We start from the raw sequence: 22,053 nt of genomic DNA, 5'->3' as shown, positions 1-22,053 counted from the left end.
TGTGCATAAGTGGGAACGGCAGATAAATCTTCTGTTATTTTTAAGTTAAACGTAAGCCAGATCATTGACGTCAGCACGCCTTATGTTTTACGCCTGTCCTTGTCTCTCTCTAACAACACGGTTACTGTTTGCAGGAAAGCCGTATTTCAGGAGCTTTTTTCTGCTGCAAGAAAAGAAAAAAAAATTGCGCAAAGCCAAACCATGAGGAAAAAACATTCTTTGGGTGTTTGTGCAACCGGTCTTTTGTTCATAAACAGCTTGGTCATTACAAGGTGCCATTGTGATAAAAAAGTTATTTTCCACTCATTTGAATGCTTGTGGAGATTTGTGCTCATTCATCTACAAAGGCATCACTAAAGTCAGGTAGTGATGTAGGGTGATGAGGCCTGGAGTGCATTTCACTCCAGGCCTGATCAAAACGTGGCTTTTGTGAATTTGCTTAAAAAACCAACAACTACGTACTAAAAAAACACACGTAATGAATTCAGGGAAGATTCTGAAAGCTCACTGAGCTGCGTGTGCATTTAATGCACCGTGAATTATTTAGGAAGCACTTTTACCAAAACATACTGCTCTAGTGAGAATACGCAATTTATAAAAGAGCTGGATTTGATTGAAGAATTTTCATTTATGATCTCGAAAGTCTAGTTGAATGTCAAGGCTCTCTGGGTCACATCTGGGAGCTCCGGTTACTCCGTGTGTCCGTTTAAATCCTTTCAAATCTCTGGAAGTATCCAGAAAAGGTGGACTGGTCATTTTTAAATTGCTTTAAGGTATGAATGAGTGGCTGAACTGTGCTTTGAGATGAATACAGTGCATTCTCATTGTCATGCCTGCAATCTAAAAAAATCCAAAAAAGATGAATGAATAGTTGGATAGTTGGGTGAATGGATGGATGGATGGATGGAAGGATGGATGGATGGATGGATGGATTTGTAATGAGAGAATATCAAGGAAGTCCAGTAGAGTAGGATATGTTTCCATCTTTGTTGTTTTTTTTTGTATCCAGTCAGGTTTTATGTGCGCTTTTCTATATGACTTTATTATACACACTTTCCACGGCTGTCACATCAATTGCTACATTTACAAGTTCTTTTCAATATTATCAAGTGTGTGTGTAAGAGAGTTTTGGATGCAGAGCCTGGTGCTGATAGTAACACATTTATAAATAGAGCTTACTGTGGGGGAGTGCGCTCAAGTTGAAACGATTGTTGTGTGTATTTTTTTTTTCATCTGAACATGGTCGCATTGACTCAGCACTTTACCACGGAGCGCCTGAGCAGGACTCGCGTTTGAATACTCTTTGCTTTAGTGCAGCAGATTCAGCCAGGAGCCAGTTCACAACCACTTCCAGTGGCTTTCAGACCACCTGTGTGACTGTTATTGTATTGAAAAAATAGTTCACAGTTTCACTTGTTTTCTTTTGGGTAAGTTATTGATCAGAAGGGATTCCCAATTACTTCCAATTAGTATTGGTAAAGCATTGCATAATTCTTTTATTTTCTTCTTTATATTCTCTTTTCTTTTGTTTAGAATAAGTACCTAGCGTACATAAGCCAGTTTATATTGCAATAATACACATGGTTTATGATTATTGAGACTCCAGATGCATACATGTCACTTTATATGTTTTAAAGGAGTTGCAACAAGATATACCAAAAGAGTCACCTGGATCATGTCGTTGTATAAATTAACAGCTGGGGGAATACTTTTTGTGCATAATAATTTGTACCCTAAATACACTACAATAAAAGTGAATGTAGGTAGACATATAGGCATATAGGAAACACCTGACTTTTCCAGCTGTATGGGGTTCTTCCTCAAACCACTAGCACAACGTTGGAAGCACACAATTGTATAGAATGTCTTTGCTGAAGAATTACAGTATCGCTTCTTTGGAACTAAGATACCAAAACATGTTCCTGCATGACAGAGTGCAGCCCCCACAATGCAAACTCCATGAAGATATGGTTTGACAAGGTTTGAATAGAAGAACTTGAGCTGCCTGCATGAAACTCTGCCTTCACACTCACTGAACATCTTTGCGACGAACTCAAAATGCAGACTGTATATAAGACCTCCTCAGTGCCTGACCTAAGTAATGTTCTTTTAGCTGAATGAGCACAGATCCCGACAGCCATGTTCCAAAATCTAGTGGCGAACCTTTCCAAAAAAAAAACCTGTAAAAAAACAGGACTAAATCAAGTATGAGATTTTCAGCAAGCAAGTGCTTTGGTCAGGTATCTACAAACATTCAGCCATTAGCAAACTCAACAGAACCAGTAAGAACAGACTGGATGAATGATTTTAAGTGGCAAATGCATCCCTATTTGTCTTAATAATAGCTTTCAGGGAAGGGAAAAATTTTTTTTGAAAAAAGGCTACCAATCACATTTATTACCTGTGTTTTGTCTGTAATGTATTGTCCAGTGCATAGATGGTCTTAGGTCTACAATTTGTTGTTCGCTGTGTGAAGCTGAATGCTCTGGGGTGCAGTTTAGCCCCAAGCTATTTGTAAAACGAGTTGTAAATGCAGGTCAATGCATCACAGAGACAGCCTCCTCTTGATTTGTTAATATTTGTCTTGAGGCTGTAAATCCAGCAAACATTAAGTCCTGTTCCCGTGCCAGTTTTAGAGTTACTGAACCATCAGCGTTCTCACAAATTTTCTTACCCAAATGTCCATTCTTTTTTCTCTCCTCATTTACATATCCTTGTACAACAAGCAGAAATTGATTACTTTTGATAGAAGATAAGATATTTCATTATTTCAAGTGCTGCAAGCTTTATGATCAGCTTTATTTAATCCTAAGCTGTTAAGTGGACTTGCGGAAGGATAAGAAGTTGTGTCGTTTCCATGCTGCATTTCATATTTCTAAAACAAAGGAGTGAGAAAGTGTACCGGCTTTCCCATTCAGTTACTGTGATGCAGTTTAAAAACCCATTCCCACAGAGCAGTCAAAACCACAGCTTGAAAAAAAAAGTTTGTCAATAAACATGCTTTCTGTAAGAGGAGTATGTTTTTCCCATACATGTTCATGTTTAAACATAATGACATTTCTCCTGTCTCAAATGTTCGACTGATATTGTAATCCGAATATCTTGTTCCATGTGAAATAACTTGCTGCAAATCTCCGGTTTCACCATGTCGCCAAAGCGCTGGAGTCATTGTGCAGCTTGTATAGCAGTACAGATTTATTGTCTTTTAAAAATTACTCAACATACAGCCATTATTGTATAAATAACTGGCAACAAATGTGAGTACACCCTTAGTAACACGTCAAAACTTTGTCCAAAGTGTCAATATTTCATGTGAGCATTATTGTTATCTAGCACTGCCTTAATACTCCTGGGCATGGAATTCACCAGAGTTGCACAGGTTGTTGCTTTGATCCTCTTTCACTCCTCCACTCCACCTTCCCCTTGAAGATGCCCCACAGGTGCTTAATAGGGTTCGGGTCTGGAGACATACTTGGCAACTACATTATCTTCACCTTCAGCATCTTCAGCAGGGAAGTTGTCAACTTGGCGGTGTGCTTCGGGTTGTTATTATCTTGAAAAACTGCCGTTCTGTCCAGTTTCTGAAGGGAGGGTATAATGTTTTGCTTCAGAGTATCACAGTACATGTTGGAATCCAGGGTTCCCAGTACCAGCAGTACTTATGCAGCCACAGACCATGATGCTACCACCACCATGCTTGACTGTGGGCAGGACACAATTTTCTTGGTACTGCTCACCAAGGCATCACCACATATGCTGGACACCATCTGAGCCAAACATTTATCTTAGTCTCATCAGACCACAGGATATGGTTCCAGTAATTAATAAAAAAAGGTTGCCTTCAGCAAATTGTTTGCAGGCTTTCTTGTGAGCCAGCTTCAGTAGAGGTTTCCTTCTGGGATAACGGCCTGCAAACCGACTTGTTGCAATGTGAAGCATATGGTCTGAGCACTGACCAGTGGACCTTCTGCTTCTGCACCCTCTAAAGCAAAGCTGGCAGCACTCGTGAGTCTGTTTTTTAAAGACCCTGGTGTCAACACGAGGATTTAACATCTTCTTATAGCCCTGGCCATCTTTGTAGAAAGCAACAATTCTAATTCTCAAATCCTCGAGATTCTTTACTATGAGGTGCATGTTGAACATCAAATGGCCAGAATGAGAGAATTTTACTCGAAGCACCAAATTTTAACTGCTCTAATACAATATACACACATTTGTATGGTCCTGTCAAACAGACAAAAACATGAACATGATGAATAGGACATGTGGCTTTGCATGGTTAAGTGACTTATAGCTGTTATCACTTAGGGTGTACTCACTTTTGCCTGCTATTTTGACATTAATGGCTATATTATAAGTCATTTTCAGAGGACAGTAAATCTGTACTGCTATACAAGCTGCACATTGACTGCAATAGTATTGACTTCACAAGTATTGTCGCCTGGGAAGATATACTAAAATGGTTGCTGAAATGTAAGTGGCGCACTCATTTTTGTGAGATACTTTATATAGCATAGCAAGCGAATGCTTGGTCAGCTATTCTTTTAGACTGTACACATGCCTGGTTTGCATTAACAGAAATCTTACATGCAAGTGATAATAATGCAATAATGAAAAATAAAATGCAAGATGACATTGTCCAGGTTGTTCGGCCAACCATGTAGTGTACAAGTCTACAATGGACTGGAAAAATGCTGTTTGTCTAGCAGTATGATGCTACATAATAAAGCAGGAGTGCAGTACAGCCATAAAAAAAAAAAAAAAAAAAAAAAACCCGGGACAGAAATGGAAAATAAGTGAAAGGTGAAAGACCTCCCCTCAGTTCAGCGACAGCTGTTCACTGAAACCAGTATGTCTACATTGTTGACGGCATTGGCGTTTAACAGAAACCTACTCATGCAGATCAGAAGTCAGCAGAAACAAAACAACTTCTTCAAGAGCTTGTGTCTCAGCATAGGCTGAATGACTGAGCCTAGTTGTGATGAAGAGGGTGAATTAAGCACCACTGGGCTTCTCTATCAAAAGAGCATTACAGTTTCAAAACCAATGTCTAGACACCTAATCCCTGGGTTGTGACTGTTAGGAATGTGGGTTAATTCTAATAAGAAAAATACTTTCTAAAAGGTGCTGGCCTACAAGTAAGGTTTTTTTTTATTTATTTTTTTATAAAAGGTCAGTTGTGGGTAAAACTGTTAAAAAGAAAAGGCTTGTAACGTACATGGCATAGCTATTTAATGCCAACCAGCATGACATAGCAATATACAGAAAAAATACATGTCTGAAAACCAAATATTGAGTGATATGTTTGTCAAGAATTTATAGTTTTTTTTTTTAAGCATAGACTAACACAGGACAGGTTGTTGGAAAACAATGAAAGAGGAGTGTTTTCTTTTTCATCACCTAAATTTGACATTTTATTGTAAATGTCTTATTGAATATTAAAGAACACAACATCATTTTACTAAACCATTAATAGTTATATTAAGCTTTTGTGATCAACTATTTTTGGTCATAAAGTTAAACTTCAACTTCAAAATCATTTTCCACACTTTCCATCCATTCTTTGTGGGACAAAACCTAAAGGAACAACTTCAGCTCTGAAGCACTGGCACATGAGACTCCTTGCAGAAATCTTATGTAATACAAAATTTTTGGCTAAAATAACAAATCGTACCTTTCATCCTTTTATATAAAGCATGTGCAACACAGACTGCACTGTATGGACAAATGTTTGTGGCGACCCGATTGTAAGATTGCTATTTGCTTTTTAAACATCCCATTTCACATTTAGTCCCCATTTGCTGTTATTATAACCTCCGCTCTTCTGGAAGATGTTTCACTAGATTTTGTGGAGATTTGTGCTCCTTCAGCCACAAAGGCATTTGTAAAGTCAGATACTTTTGTAGGGTGAGAAGGCCTAGGGTGCAGTCAGCATTCTGTAGAAGGCCATCCACAAACTCTATGGCTAGAAAATTCAGGTGTCCTAATACATGTGTCCATAGTGTGTAATGTACTATAACACTTTGTGATGAATCAGATTTAAGACTTCAGCAGTGTGTAATGAAACAGAGATGCATGCCATGTTGCATCCGCTAATAAATATTATTAACGTCTTAGAGACACTGAGCCCAATTTGTCTTAAATGCTCCTGAGAGGGTGTTAGCCTTAAGCTAAATACTTCATTAGGAGTGTAATGCATTTACTAAAGCTGGGGCTGGGAATTGTGTTGTTATGAGTGTTCCTGGTCAGGCTGAAAAGTGCATGTTTGTGTTTGTGTGTCATTTATTGTACACACTATGCAGTCAAACTTTAAACCCTGAACTTAAGTGTGACAGTCTTTATTTCGTTCTTCTTGGACATATATTTAGGCATTGTAGTCCCATGTACACCATGTACCACATATGGTATTATCTGAATCTTTTTTCTGAGGTGCACAACTAGATAGGATGTATTTTGATGAGGTAGCAGTTTAAAATCACCAGTCCACCTACTCAGGATATTTCTCGAGATTTGAAAGGACACAAAGAGTAACCAGAGCTCCCGGATGTGACCTAGACAAACCCAAAGTGACATTCAGCTAGATTCTTGAGATCGTAAATAAAAGGTCTTCAGTGAAATCCACCTCTTTTATCACTTGCATATTCACACTGGAGCAGTATGTTCTGGTAAAAGTGCCTCCTAAATAATTCACGGCGCATTAAGGATAAATGCACAGGCAGCTCAGTGAGCTTTTAAAATCTTCTCTGAATTTGTCTTTTTAAGGAAATTCACAAGTCACTTTGAGTCAATATCAATATATTTCTGGCCAGGGCAGTTTCTAATGTGAATGATTGAAATCTGATTTGTACTCATCGTAGATACACTATTTGGACTAAAGTACTGTCACACGTGACTTTTACAGGAATATGTGGTTCTTCCTCAAACTTTTAGTATAAAGTTGGAGGCACAAGGTTTTTTAGGATGTCTTTGGATGTGGTAGCATTCAATCTTTCTTTTGCTTGAGCTAGGAAAACCAAACCTGTTCCAGCATGACAATCCCCCTGTGCACAAGGACAGCTTCATGAAGATATGGAGTTTGAGAGGGTTATATGGGTTTATAGTGGAAGACCTTAAGTGGTCTGCTGTAGAGCTCTGGCCTCAACCTTTTAAACACCTTTAGGATGAATTGAAACTCTGACCACACCCCAGACCTCATCAACCCACATCAGCACCTGACTTTTCCAATGCCTTTGTGGCTGAATGAGCACAAATTCCCACAAAGAAACTTCTTGTGGAACATCTTCACAGAAGGGTAGAGGTTATTATAACAGCAAATGGGGTTAAATGTGGTATGGAATATTTAAAAAGCACATTTGAATCTTATGGTCAGGTGTCCGCAAACTGTTGTCAATATAATGTATCTAGCAACACCCTATGCTAGTTTATAAAATATCCATCAATGTTAAAGTAAAGAATTAGATGTTGATACTAATTTATACTAATTGGTTACTGATAGGCTAAAAAAGAGAACGTGATTCTAGAAGCTTTCTCCTGCTTTTAATTATTGATGCTGGGACACATGAGAAGTTAAGATAGAGTAGAAACAATACCAAAAGATGAATTATGCATTAGTGGTTTGTGTGTCCTGTATGTATTATGTACTGTATGACCATTACCATCACCAATGGTTTATATACATATTTTTTTATTAAATCATATAAGACTTTTTAACAAAAGTTCCTTTAATTTGCTGGCCCTGGCAACTCTGCAAACAACACATACATATGTGTTTACGTTTATCCTGCATAGTATTTCGTAGTATCTAGTATAATACATGTTGTATAATGAAGCAGTGTTTTTCTCTTAAATTACAATTCGAAAAATGCGATGAATACATCTTATTACAACAATTACATTATACTAATATATAACCGCACAAATTAATTACGTTTGCGACTTTTGACTAATCAGATATGAGAATGCAAAAGCGCCGTGGTTTAACTAACAATATGTTAATATTAACACATGGTCAAATTTTGCATTAATAAACTGTTCATATAGACAGCAATACCTGCACATATACCTGCACTAATGTTTTTCCAAATACTCTATAATGATACATTTAGCACAATTTGCAGAATGCTGAAAATATTGGCATGCATTGTTTAGTCAAATCTTTTTTCCTTTGTTAAGAATTACAAATATTTTGGTTAATATTGGTCAGGCTTGGGGTTCATTCAATAATGCTAAACAATTTACAATACCTACCTTATCAATACCTATCTTAGTGCACACATGTGAAGATCATGTTCATCATAAAATATTTTTACAACCACATTGCCAAAAAAATGTTGGGACACTAAGTAAAATATAAATAAAAACAGGGTGCAATTATTTGTATTATCTCATATACCCAAATCTCATCTTTATTCACAATAGATCATAGAGAACATATCAAATGTTCAAATTGATGAAATGTCAAATTTTTAAGAAAACACAAAATTTACAAATTACAAAAGGTAATTTGCATTTTAATGGGTCGTGTCTCATAAAAGTGGCACAGGGCCATGTTTACCACTTGTAGCATACTTTTTTGTTTTAACAACTTTAAGAACTGAGGAGAGCAGTTGCTGGAGTTTTGGGAAAGGAATATCCTCCCTTTTGTATTGTGTCTGATACAGAATTCTACCTGCTTAACGGTCCTGTGTCTTTTCTGTCTTATTTTCCTTTTCATTGTGTGCCAAGTGTTTTCAATTGGTGAAAGCTCTGAACTGCAGGCAGACCAGTTCGGATATTCTACTATATTCTAATATGGGATAGGAGAAGATACAATTTCACTGTGCTGTAATGTTTATGTGACAAGTAAAAGCGTGAGATATTTTTCAAAAAAGTCTTCGCAATTTTATGCTGCAGAACATTATTGTGAAATGGTTCCACAATTTGCAGATTCAGATTGGTGGAAATCTGCCCATCTTTACTTCTGAGAGACTCTGAACTACTCTTTTTTTATTATACCCAATCATGTAACTGATCTGTTGCCAATTTGCCTAATTTGTGGCAAAATGTTCTTCCAGCATTTTTTATTTTTTTAGTAACACTTACTTTTCCAGCCTTTTGTTTCCCGGTCTCAATTTGCACAATTTTTCCTTAAAATGGTACATTTCCTTATTTTTAAATTTTTATATGTTTTCTATGTTTGTAAAGCAAATATGGATTTATGAGATTTGCAAATAATTGCATTCTGTTTACATTTACATTTCACATCGTATCCCAATTTTTTTTTTTTAATTGGCGTTGTAAGTTTGTGTCTGTCCAGGTAGATTGTTTATTTTTTTCCTGTCTAATTCTTTTGTTGACAAAAAAGTGTTGTTCCAAGGGCACTGTTATGTAGTAAACAGAACAACTTTAAGAGCTTGCCACTGTCGGTTTTCAGGCATGCTGTGGTTTATTTACTTGTGTGTTGCGGTGCATTGTGGTCACTCAAAAAGAGTCTAAGTGCACTCAGTATGAGCTGAGATGTGACCTCTATACTGGCTGTTTACTGTATACCTGCAGTGGGAGCGCTTGACATTTCCACATTTCAGCTAGCAAGAATAGTGGGCGACAGCTTCTTAACACACGCACACACGCACACGCAAACACACACACACACACACACACACACACACACACACACACACACACACGTTTTTTTCTTACTATTATTATCAAGGCCTTTCATTGCCAACTGTCCCAACATATTCAAAACTGACAGATATTCCTACTATGGTGTCACCACCAAGTAATACACACACACACACACACACACACACACACACACACACACACACACACACACACACACACACACAGAACACTCACCACAGTGCTGGTCCTTCTGCCCCTTGTGCTCTATTATATCAATCTGGACCAATATCGTATTACATAACCATTTTAAATGTAATTAAATCTGCAATTAATTCAGCTAATTTGTGCTTTTCTCTAATCACCACTCACCAAGGCTGCATCCCAAACTGTATAATGTACACCAAGTAGTGTACCTAATTAGCTGTAACACTAATCGCATACAGATGGTGGTATAGTATTTGTTTTGGGAAGTTTACTCAACAACAAAAAAATGTTTCAGAGTGAAACTTTGTACATGAGTGTAGTGTAGAGTTGGCTGCTTAATAAAACCGGCCGATATGAAAGTAGATTAACAGCAGCATGATGTACTATTTATGCTTTTGAGGAGAAGAACTCAAAATGCTATGCATGCCATTTAGCCAATATCTCACAAGGCATGTTATACAGTGGCTGTCTGGTTAAAATAAAAGTGAGTAGAGGAAAGAAATGATACTATAATCTGATTCTCAGTCATATATTTAATAGTAACAGTCAGAATCAGTTTGTACTGTACACATATGTCATTCACCAGCTCAGTTTTGTTCAATGTCCTCATGCTTTAACTTTAGTTAAAGCAAGTTTCTAATGAAAGAAGGCCTTCTTCAAAAAACTGCTTTAACTAAAGTTAAAAAGCTAAAGTTAAAGTTAATAAAGCTACATGGCAGGAACTGCAGTCACTCAGATTAAATATTACAAAGTGAAGAGTGTAAGCAGAAGTAAAATAGAATTTCATGACTTTGAACTTTTTTTTTTTAGTTTTTTAGCTAAGAAAAAAACAATAACTGTTTGTATGTTTCTGCAATTTTTTTTTTATTTATTTCAACCTCTATGGAGTTATCCAGTCCATCTGCTCATGTCTGCTCATGTCTCAGTTTTGAGGCTAGAATGAATAGCTAGCAAACATAAAGGATAGATTAGATTCTAAAAAATGATGAGCACAAACCAGGCAGTCAAAATACATGCACTAGAAGCAAGCAGAGATGATCCCTTTGCTCTTTATGCTGGAGTTAGTGGTCCAGCTCTAGTGTAGCTGAGGCTTTTTACTTTTGTGACAGTTACATTGAAGTCTACTAATTCCAAAGGTGCCAAAGTCCTTTTTTATGCTGATGGCAACAAATGGGCTAATGAGTGTTTTTTTTGTTTGTTTTTTTGTTCTGCTTATCTTCTGTCTTTTCATTTTGTCTAATATTCCATGCTCCATTTCTAAACCCATATGAACTCATCATAAGTTTGCACTTTGCCAATGTCACCAAAGTGCTATGGGAGGTCCACTGGGCTTAGCGTGCCATTTGGGACATGGCCTAAAGCAACAACAACATGCAATAAGTGCACCAAGTTTGTCTACACTACACAAGACCTGCACTATTGTAGCATAAACAGGGTCATTAAAAGACTTTAGCACAGTTTATGTAATCTACTTGGACAGACACAGCAACAACAAACGTAAGAAACACAAATACGGCGCAATGTCAGGAACTCTCAAGCATTTATTTTGGTGTGTATTTGTGTAGGGTTTGTTATCGTGGCGGTTTGGTTGCACTCTTGCTGCCAAGAGTGTGGTAATAGGGAAGCCGTGTACAAACCATGCGGACAGGCGGAGATAGAGCCCTTGTGCGCCTTGGGGAGGAAATGGTGTCCTTGTTATCTTATACTGTTACACCCCAGAGTAACTGCAAGCGAAGGCCAGGAGCAGCTGATAGCGTCTTCCCTAACTGAACTTCTGCTTGGGATCGTATACGGTATCCTTGCCTTAACATTCTAATGTTACATGATTTAAGTTCTGTGAGAAACCTGATCTTAGGTTGATTGCAAACCTTGTGCTGATAAAGCATTCTTTTAACATATCAGTCTCCAAATAGAAAAAAGGGGTTGTATTTCAACTGAAATTTCAATTTGCCTGGGTTAGACTTTTTGAACACCAAGCCAAGACTTGAGGATGAATGATGAACTGACATTAAAGTATTCGCTATTGTCTTTCTATTGTCTAAAAAACACTTAATAAGATGATTAAACATTCAGCTAAAAATGTCAAATTTAGTTTTTTGCTAATTTATTTCATCTTGCAGACCCCCTTATCCAGAGCAACTAACAATTGATTTCATTCGTACAAATAAGTAGTTGAGAGTTAATGGCCTTACTCAAGACAACACCAGTGGCAGCTTGGTGGTTCAGGGATTTAAACCAAAGACCTTCCAAACAGAAATTCAGTGTATTGCTCAAGGTATTGCCCAATCTTGTGACAAATCTCGGTCTTACAATATAATACTTGACAGCGAAGTGAAATAAACGGTGCCGGCTGTAGGGCTTTGGAGTAAATGGGTGTGTGGCTACTAAATTTACAGTGATCTGACGTGACTCGAAGCATTGGACACTTGCATGACTGTACCCAATCACATTTCTGTAAAGCAGAAAGCAGAACTAGTTGCCCTGAAGAAAATATATATAAAAAATATATGTATATGAACAGCTCTGACAGTAGCACTGACTAAAACTCAAAGGACATATATTTATTGTTATCATTTCTCAATTGCTGCTCGGATTAACAGATTTTTAGTCTGCAGTCAGTGTTCCAATTTATCCCAAAGGTGTTCAGTTGGGTTGAGGTCAGAGCTTTTCACTGTAACCCATGTTCCCCCGTTTTGTGCACAGCAGCATTTTCATGCTAGAACAGGTTTGGGTCTCCTAGTTAAGTGAGAATTTAATGCTACAACATCCAAAGACATCCTTCATTGTTGTTTTTCACCTACATGAAATTTGAGTCCTTGTTTTTTATGACCGTTACCCCGAGCACAAACTTAACATTGGCACTAGAATCAGAATTCAAAATCAAGTCTAGAAGAATAGACATTTTTCAACATGCAGCCTCTACTTTTCATTTTTGTGTGTAGAGCAGTCATTTTCTTCCATTGTGGTGACATTGCAGTATTTGCAGATACCTTATATAACATGCTTTATGCAGTAGCCAATGCCTTGTGCAATGTGCATTGTCTATTTGTGTCACGTTTGCTTTGCCAACAGTATATGCACAATCCGTGCTGTCGTCATGTGATTTGAATTTGGTAGCTGAGCCAAACGGTTGTTCTTGTTTCAAAGCCAAGAGATTTGATCATAACCCCGTTTTTAAGCCGCTTTCCATTGTGTCAAAGGGCATGCCTTTATTAAGCAGAATTTAGTAGCATTTGTGTGTTTTTTTTATTTGTTAATCCTATAAAGCTATTAGAATGTGTTTATTGACTTAGCTTTAAAGGTGTGACACTGTGAACATGGCATATTTGGTATGGTTTGGTTTGTTTCACAAGGATAGCAAATAAAAAAAATGGATAAACCAACAAACAAATAAATAAAGCATGTATAGTAAGGGCCAGGGATGAAAATGATCAAGATGGTCTATAAATATCAATCAAGTCCACACATACAATGCATAATAAATTCACTTACTGTTGTCCAATCAGACTCAAAAAGATTTTTTTATTTAGAACTCGACCAAGACTCTCTGAGAGACAGCCTCTGAGAGACGTCTCAGACTTCACTGAAAAAAGAAGGCTACCGCGTCTAAACCCTTCATATGAGAATACCCTCAGGCAATATTAAAGGTGCCTCATTGCCATCACGCAAATAGAAATTCTTAAGGCAACTTTGTCATAAAGAGAGCTGTCCTTTAATGGCATTTTGGGTTTCTATTGTGGTCTCTTCTGGTTTAGACAAATGTTTTGCTATATGATCAATTTTAGTGTGTACCCACTCATTGGCTTCGTGTATCATTCCATGATTACACACTATCATTTTCTGTATAGTCATTACTTATTTATTTATTTATTTATTTATTTTAAATTTTTTTTTTTTTCATTTTGCTTTGCAAGGGGGAATTTTTTTTAATTGGGGATTAGTCACTTTTGTCTATGACCTGTGTCTGCCTTATGAACTGTGTCCTTTGTCTTCTCTGAGTCTTAACGGATTTCCTGGCAAAAACAGGCTGTTAGTTGCTTTGTAACGTTGGCCTGCCAGAACCTCCCTCATGGGGCCCCTTTGACGTTTACACTCAGACATCCAGTCACACAGTCTTTCCCAGACACACACACACATGCACACACACATATGCATGCACACACAAACCCAAACACACTGCAGCCAAGAGCCGACTCTGCAGCACAGTTTGAACAGAGTGAGTGGATTCAGGATTGCCCAGAGTAAAGGAAGAATAGAGGGAGGGACCTCACAGGGGACGAGTTAGAGTATGCTGTATTAGCACGTGCTAGGGGGTGAGAGAGAGAGAGAGCGAGAGAGATAGAGAGAGAGAAAGAAAGAGAAAGAGCTTTGTGTGCCTGCTCTTTCACAGGCTCTGCAGTCGCGCAGGGCATGACAGCTGGAACACATGGGCTTCCAAGAGGACAAGGCAGCTTTGAGATGACATTTTCTTTCCACCGGTCTCTCCGCTGCACTGTTTCTTCTCGTCTTCCCTGAAGCTCCCATCCTTTAGCAAACACAACTGAATTAATCAAAGCAGTCTGCGCTAAGAGGATCAACAGCTTCCGCTGCGCCGTACACGAGCTGAGCGTTCACTCTTGATGCATTTCTACCCGCTGAAGGATTGTATGATCGGGACCTGCCTTGTTGTTTTGCTCTATGGCATCCCAGCGCATTGCAGGACAGCATAAAGGACGGAACTTTGTGCCACCCGAGGCTTCCCCGATGCACGAGCGTGCAGCCTCCAGGCTAGAACGACAGTATGGATCTGACATCGTGTGGGAATAATGAAGGGCAGTCTCAGGACTTTTTTACAATGGGATGAGTTTGACATGTCTTCTGGGAGAATGCAGTGCAAAAAAGATGGGAAGTGATGACACCTTTAGAATGCTTTGGTTTCTGTCTGGACCCACTCTTACATGGGTGTTTTTCTTTCCTTGTTATGTCAGATTTAAGTCCGGACATGCTTGTTTTATTGCCTTATAACTTTCTTATGGACTTTGTAACGGATTAGAGCATGTGCTAACAAATCAGCATGTCTTTGAAAAGCATTTTAAGAGGAAGTATGTAAGGCAGTGGGAATAATGACATTCTGTAGACCTGTTTGAGTTTTTTTTTTTTTTTTCAAAATTTATAAAAAAGGTTTTGTTTAGATTTTGCTTGGCCTTAAATGAAGGCTGGCTGTACTTGCACAGGACAGGAGCCAAAAATGATGCAAGTCAATAATTTCCCACTCAGGAGGCATTCGTGGATATGGTGAGTACTAAGGTGTTATTAAAAAATAAATAAAACTGAATAAATTGCAAAAGGACATGATTAAAACCATGGAGATTTATATCATGAATTCATTAAACTCATAGACAGGGGGGAAAGACCCTTGCTGCTTTTAAGAGTAGACATCAGACGAGGTGGTGTGTCTCTTCTCATCACGTCTTACCTCCAGCATGGGGCGGTGTGTTAATTCACTGCACTTCAGTAGCACTGAAAGGCCTGTGCCAAAAAAAGAGGATTCACATTAAATATTTAGAAGAATGAACATCACTTGATAGGCATTGGTTCTGAAATGGGTTTGCCTTGAAATGCACCACGGTGGTACTATAGTTACTGTAGGTTTACTGTAGCTTGGCATTGCTTAATTTTCTCAGACATCTATCACATCACATTGTTTTGTACATTCTATCCTGCACATTCTAACCTAACACTGAAGCTGTATCATCGATGACCTTGTATGAGCAGCATTCTTATTGTCCGATGTCACGATAAAAGGTAGCAGAGGAGACTGACGTCCTGCCAGCTGTAAGCCTGTGACGTACGCTAATGGGGCTACACAGGTGTAAAACATAACCTTGTATGCTCGTTAAAGGATCTGATGGAAGTGTTTGCTTTCTTTAAGACTAGACAAACGGAATAAGAAAGGCACAAACCGGAGTCAGCCATATGATACATGGCTTTACACAAAGCCAAGCATTTAGTCTGTGCTAATTGCATATTTTTATCCAAATGTGATTTTGTCACTGTTTTCCTTAATGCTCAGGATACAGCCACTTGCAAAACATCTTCCATTAATAAATCCGTCATGCAACGCAGGGAGTTGGAGGTAAATGACAGGTTAACCGTGTTCCATCAATGATTTCTAGCGCATATGAAGCTGATATTCATGTCGACACTATTTACACACTGCAGGGTGGAGTTAGCCTCTTGCTTCAGACTGGTGCATCTACAGTATTTTCTGCTGCTTTAAGGCAATGAGCTGTAGCATGCATATACAGCCCTCGTCTTTACCCGGTTCCTCCAGACTTGGAGGATCGGATCAGATATCTCAATTAGAGGTTTCATATGAAAACAGGTGGATTATTGCTTGTTTAAAACATTTGTAGAATAAAGGTCAATGGACACTTTATTTTGGTTACTGTTTGATATTATATATGGGATAAAAATAATATGTATGTATGTATATTTAATTATAAATGGCAAGATATTTAACTGTATTAATACAGATAAAAACAGTTAGTTATTTTTGGTCAAATTTTGGTTTAACAGAAGTGTGCAAACAGTAGTTTGTGCAAACAGAGGGTTTTTATTCCCCGTTGATTGTGTGTGTGTGTGTGTGTGTGTGTGTGTGTGTGTGTGTGTGTGTGTGTGTGTGTGTGTGTGTGTGTGTGTGTGTGTGTGTGTGTGTGTGTGTGTGTGTGTGTGTGTGTGTGTGTGTGTATCAGTTCAGTTCCTTCATGTTGACAAGTCTGATGGCTTGTGGAAGGAAACTGTTGCACAGTCTGGATGTGAGTGCTTGAATGCTTCTCTACCACTTTCCAGATGGCAGGAGAGTGAAGAGTGTGTGAGGGGTGTGTGTTCGGTCATCCACAATGCTGGTGGCTTAACGGATGCAGCGTGTGGTGTAAATGTCCTCACAATGCTCAGGATGCTCTCGGCGGTCCCTCTGTAGAAGGTTGTCAGAATGTGTGGTGGAAGCTGTGCCTTCCTCAGCTTTCTCAGGAAGTAGAGATGTTACTGAACTTTCCTTGTTACAGAGGGTGTTGAGGGACCAGGTGAGGTTCTTACTGATGAGACCCACTGTGCTCGTGTCATCAGCAGACTAAATTATGTGGTTCGAGCTGTGTATTGCTACTCAGTCGTGAGTCAGCAGGTTGAATCGATGTTACAACAAATACAATTTCACTTCCAATTTTGGAATGGTTACTAGAGTAGAGTGGGCATCATCATCATCATCAGCAGACGGCAAACATTTTCAGGAAATGTACTTATGGTTTCCAAAACGAAAGCTCATCATTTGAAAAGGAAGAAGAAAGGCCTTTTGGTGACAAAATGTTCATATTGGAAACACCTTTAACAAGAACTTAGTAATGACCCCGATATAGCTAGAGTGTTAGTTCACATGTCAAACAAGTAATTGTGGCTTCTACGTAATCTATTTCCGCTAGCAGTGCAGGAACAAACAAGACTTTTTTACGATATTGTACACAATATTGGCAAAAAATATTTGTATTCAATTTCTATTCACTTAAACTCATTTAAACTTGTGCACAAAACCAGCTTCTGGAAGATATGGTTTACATTTGTTAGAGTGAAAGATCTTGAGTGGCCTGTTATTGAGCTCTGACCTCAATCCGATTGAAGACTTTTGGTATGAATTGGAACGCTGACTACACCCCAGGCCTCCTCATTCTACATCATCGCCTGACTTTACTAACACCCTTGTGTTTAGTCAAACATTGGTTAGAAAAGGAATTTAAATGCGTTCTGTTGTTGAATAATTGAGAGCACATGCCTGCATGGAACATGATTGCGAGAGTGCTCGGGGTTTTTAAGCAATTGAAAACATTGAAATATATGTTAGAATATTTTGTGCTCAAACACTAGAAAATGTTGATCTTTCCTATTAATTTTTTTTTTACATTCGAAATAAAGTAAATTTAGTAAACTAAGTAAATAAACATTTTAAAAAAAGGATGTTTTAACATAAAATAATCTGTAAGTGTAAACTGGTAGTGAATTCCATAGTTTGAGCAGGGGATGTGAAAGCCCTGTGGAACATGGAGTGTATATGAGTCTGAGGGAAAAAAAAAATAATTTAGGTTGCATATAGTATCAAGCTAAACAAATGACTAAAAAAGCCATTTTAATTTTAGGCCTTTGTTAAAGTGTGTTGTTTTTTTGACAGCATCATCAGTATTTTAAGTTGCATAATTTCACTGATTTACATTTCAAGTGTTCAAGGGAACCCGTTTGATTGAACAGTGGATATCTGATACTATAGACTTTAAGGTAAAACTCAAATGATATCAAAAAAGGTATAGTATTTTTTTCTTCAATTGGAGACCACTCTTTGCAGTTGGGGATGGTTCCACGTAGCCTTAACATTCATGAAATTACTTTGCAACACAAAAACTTTGATGATGGATTTGGACTGTAAGAAATAACAACAGTCTACTACAATAACTTAGGAACACATGTTGCAATTTATCGCCTACTACTGCACACCTTAACAATGGTGAACTGTAATAAATTGATATTCTGAGCCACCCAGATGAGCATGACTTCTCTTTTGAGTCTGGTTTCTTTCAAGGTTTCTTCTTTATGCCATCTAAGGGAGTTTTTTCATTGACACAGTCACCGCTGGCTCACTCGTTAGGGACAAGCTTACTATAACTTTTACATTCTTTTATTTCCACTTGATCTGTGTAAAGCCACTTTAAGACAGTGTCCATTGTTAAAAGCGGTATACAAATAAAAATTGAATTGAATATAATATAGTATAGTGCTATGGACGAGTAATGACACAGAGTGACTCATATTCGCACTAACCGGTGTCACCCAGATGAGCAGGTGTTCCCTTTTGAGTCATGAGTTTTTTTCCTGATATTGTCTCAGGGTGTTTTCCCTTGACACCTTCGCCTTGGGCTTTTATAATATAGACAATTCTGAACTCTCTGGAAGTCTGGTGTTATATGTCAAGCTGCTCTGTCTGTTCTTGGTAACTTGCAGTTAAAAAAAAGCAGGACAAGCCTGTATATGATGTATGTGATTTATGAAATCTCAACAGATGATAATTATGAGGACAAGCATATTTTTTCACTATTTATTGTTGGATCTATTTCAGGCACTTCAGTTTCAGAGTTTCCTTTTATATATTAACATGTCAGTGTATACATGTATTCACTCTGTGCTGTCAATTGGCAGTAGTAAGAAAGTCAACACTTTGTGGAGAAATAATGACGGATTAAGGAGCACACAAAGAAGGCAAGAATGGACTCTGTTCTTTATTACTGTTATAAGGCTGCTATACAAAACACAGCATGCAAGAACTAGTGTTAAGAATTGGCCTGAAGGCAGCCAAAGCAGGTGTGTGTTTGTGTGTGTGTGTGTGTGTGTGTGCGTGTGCGTGTGTGTGTGTGTGTGTGTGTGTGGTTGATGGGTGTGGGTATGTGTATACCTACAGTATGACCGTTACAGTATGAGGTTGTGCTGCTACTCCAGCCAGAATGCACCCAGCTTAGGAACAATAAGCCTTTCTTTATTGTAAAAACAAAAATGTTTTTTTCATATTGTCCTTCAAGACCTCCATCACCACGTAAATAAATGAACATGACACATCGTTACTTCATGTACATTTTTATTCTGAATTTTGTTAATGTTCCTGCTTCAGGGTAGGAAAATGAGTCATTCTGTAGTTCTGTAGTCTGTGTGCTTTAGGGTTTTACTCACATTAGCGGCATGTGTGTAAGTCTAGGTATCAAGTCATGCGAGGCAGGCCTTTTTATGTGCCACACAGATGGCATAGCTGTCATAGTTTTTTTAACTTTCACATCCACTGCTTCATTCAGTATATGAACAAAAATAAGATTTGTCTGTGCATTTTGAACACCCCATTACAATTTTAGTTCCCATATGCTGTTATAATAACCTTCAGTTTTCTGGGAAGATGTTCAGCTAGACTGAAGTGTGTCTGTGAAGATTTGTGCTAATTGAGCCACAGAAGCATTAGTAAAATCTGGTACTGATGAAGAATTAGGAGGCCTGGGGTGCATTCAACATTCCATTTCATCCCAAAGGTGTTCAATCGGGTTGAAGTCAGAGCTCTATACCAGGCTGGTCGAGATCTTCCACTACAACCCATGAAAACTATAACAGAACAGGTTTTGTTCTACTTGTTCAAGTGAAAGAAAAACTTAACGTTACTATATCCAAAAGTGTCCTATACAATGGTGTGTCTCCAGCTTTGTGCAATTGAGGAAGAACCAACTATGGTTGGAAAAGTCAGGTCTTCCAATATTTCTGTCTATATATTATATCAGAAAGGTACAGAAATGTGGGTTACAGTCATCAAGTGATTACAAGAACTGATTTTCACTGATTGCTTTAAATACATTTTGATATTGGAAATACCACAAATGCAAAAGCTTGAAGGCAAATTTCATAATGAAATGGGATTTCTTGTCTTTTTTTTTTTTTTGTATTATTATACAGCTAGGTTTAAGTATTTACATTTGCACACTGTGAATACGAACTGGATTTACAGATGGGTAAAAAGACAATAAACAGCCCAAGTTAACAGCTACAAGTCTCTGAAAGCATATTTTAAAGGATCTTCAAAAATAAGGCAGTCTAGTTTTGATTTAGAGTTAAATGGTGATTGTGTTGGTTGAGAAAGCTGTCTTTTACATTGCTTAAAGATCGCCTACAGGTATTTTATGTGTAAATTACTTAGCTTGTACATAGCTTGTGTCAAAGCTGTGGTTGGGGGCAGGATCCTGCTGGAAGAGACCCTTCTCATTATGATTGACATGCCTACATATTTTAATGCCTGCTAAGAATAACAGCGACAGATTATTTTTTGTTTTGTCACCAGTGTATATATTGTTTCTTACATGAGGCAAGAATTAACTCCTCAGTCATTCTTAGCAGGAAGTTGGCAAGTATAGACAGCAGTTTAAAAGCACGTACATAAAACTGGTTTATAGGCATTTTTGATTAAAGCGCCACTGCCCTCGCTTGGAAGTTATGAAAGGCAAATGCCAACACCGTGATCTGGTCTTGTTAAATTCATTGCTCCAGCTTCATTTCCTCTCAGCTTGGCCATGCTAACGCAGAATAGCTATTGATATAACGTCAAACAGGAAATTTCACCTGAGGCTTCAATACTATGCCATGCAAAAAACGTTGTTTATGAATAGTATGGGATGTTTCTCACGGTCAGCCAAATGTCATCTAAAATAATGCAGAGGAAAATGGACAGTATATAATTTCAGTCAGTTGATCTGATCATTTCTCTGGGATCGGAAACCAGATTTCCTCAGCTCTTGTCAGCTCTGCAGAGTCATTGTGACTTCATTTTGCCCAGTGTTTGCTGACAGGAATGGACTGTATCTCATCCTCACCTTACATCAGTACATGAATTTACTAATGTTTTTATAGCTGAATAAGCACAGATCTTGTGGAACATCTTTATTATTAAAACAGCAACTGGGGTTAAATGTGGTGTTTAAAAAGTACCTGTAAATCTTATGATCAGGTGTCAACAAACTTTTGTCCATGTAGTGTATTTTTGCCTGAGGAGGTAATTAAAGCAAAGTGATGTATTTTCATTGACTAAAGATTTGCTTTTTTACAGTCAAATCCTGGACTCTCTGTTTGTAAATGTTAAATAAATGTATTCTTGGAACGAGCCCAGTGCCGTTTCTCTTTGTAAAGTAGCACATTTTGAACCTGTTTTTGATTATGTTGATTACAAGCCTGCTGAATGACTTGTCAATTCAGAGTCAGGGGAATGAATGTTCATTTCAGCATAGATTCATCTTGAGACACTCAAGCTATGAAGCATCTCTTTTCCCAAACATGTACAATCTGCAAAGCCACTAAAACACACAAAATTGTTATTTCCAAAGAAAAAATAAAATCTCCGGCTTGAGCCCATCCGAGGTTGGTTGGCGGTCATCGTGCACGTCGTCCTGCGGCTTGTGTGTGCGTCAATGTTGGCCTATGAATGATTTTACAGCTTGGATTTTGGAAAGATGTAGAGGGAAAAGGAGGGTGTTGTGGTTGGTTAGCAGTGCCACATCGTTGCCCTCCCAAATGCTGCCTATCTCACATGCTGCACTTTGGAAAGGGAGGCAGAATTCTTGTTTAAAAAAAAAAAAAAAAAAAAAAAGACTTATTTTAATTTTATTTAAAGTACACACAAAACCTGAATCAGCAGATGTTCCATTC

At 38.0% G+C, this 22,053-nt stretch overlaps 1 protein-coding gene and 1 long non-coding RNA gene across 9 annotated transcripts in view; one reads left to right on the top strand and one right to left on the bottom strand.

Annotated features, from left to right (window-relative positions):
* Positions 1-22,053, top strand: part of LOC310741456 (3',5'-cyclic-AMP phosphodiesterase 4D-like) — a 200,805-nt gene that overhangs the window by 125,516 nt on the left and 53,236 nt on the right. Inside the window, exon 1 of one of the 8 annotated variants that reach the window (XM_083569319.1) lies at positions 13,936-15,084. The exons of 6 other annotated variants lie outside the window; for them this stretch is intronic. In XM_083569319.1, coding sequence (XP_083425445.1) covers positions 14,999-15,084 — 86 coding nt within the window. In that variant the 5' untranslated portion in view covers positions 13,936-14,998. Of the gene's footprint in view, positions 1-13,935; positions 15,085-22,053 lie in introns of those variants that run through there. One more of the 8 variants, XM_083569310.1, reaches the window with a different exon arrangement.
* LOC310741490 lies at positions 19,443-21,207 on the bottom strand. Its single transcript, XR_014537967.1, has 2 exons — positions 20,631-21,207; positions 19,443-20,565 (listed from the first exon to the last, which is right to left on the bottom strand). It is a non-coding gene; the product is annotated as an uncharacterized lncRNA (long non-coding RNA).

This window comes from Silurus aristotelis (genome assembly GCF_946808225.1).
Source record: "Silurus aristotelis genome assembly, chromosome: 18".
Lineage (NCBI taxonomy): Eukaryota > Metazoa > Chordata > Actinopteri > Siluriformes > Siluridae > Silurus > Silurus aristotelis.
This window is presented reverse-complemented; position numbering and strand designations above follow the sequence as displayed.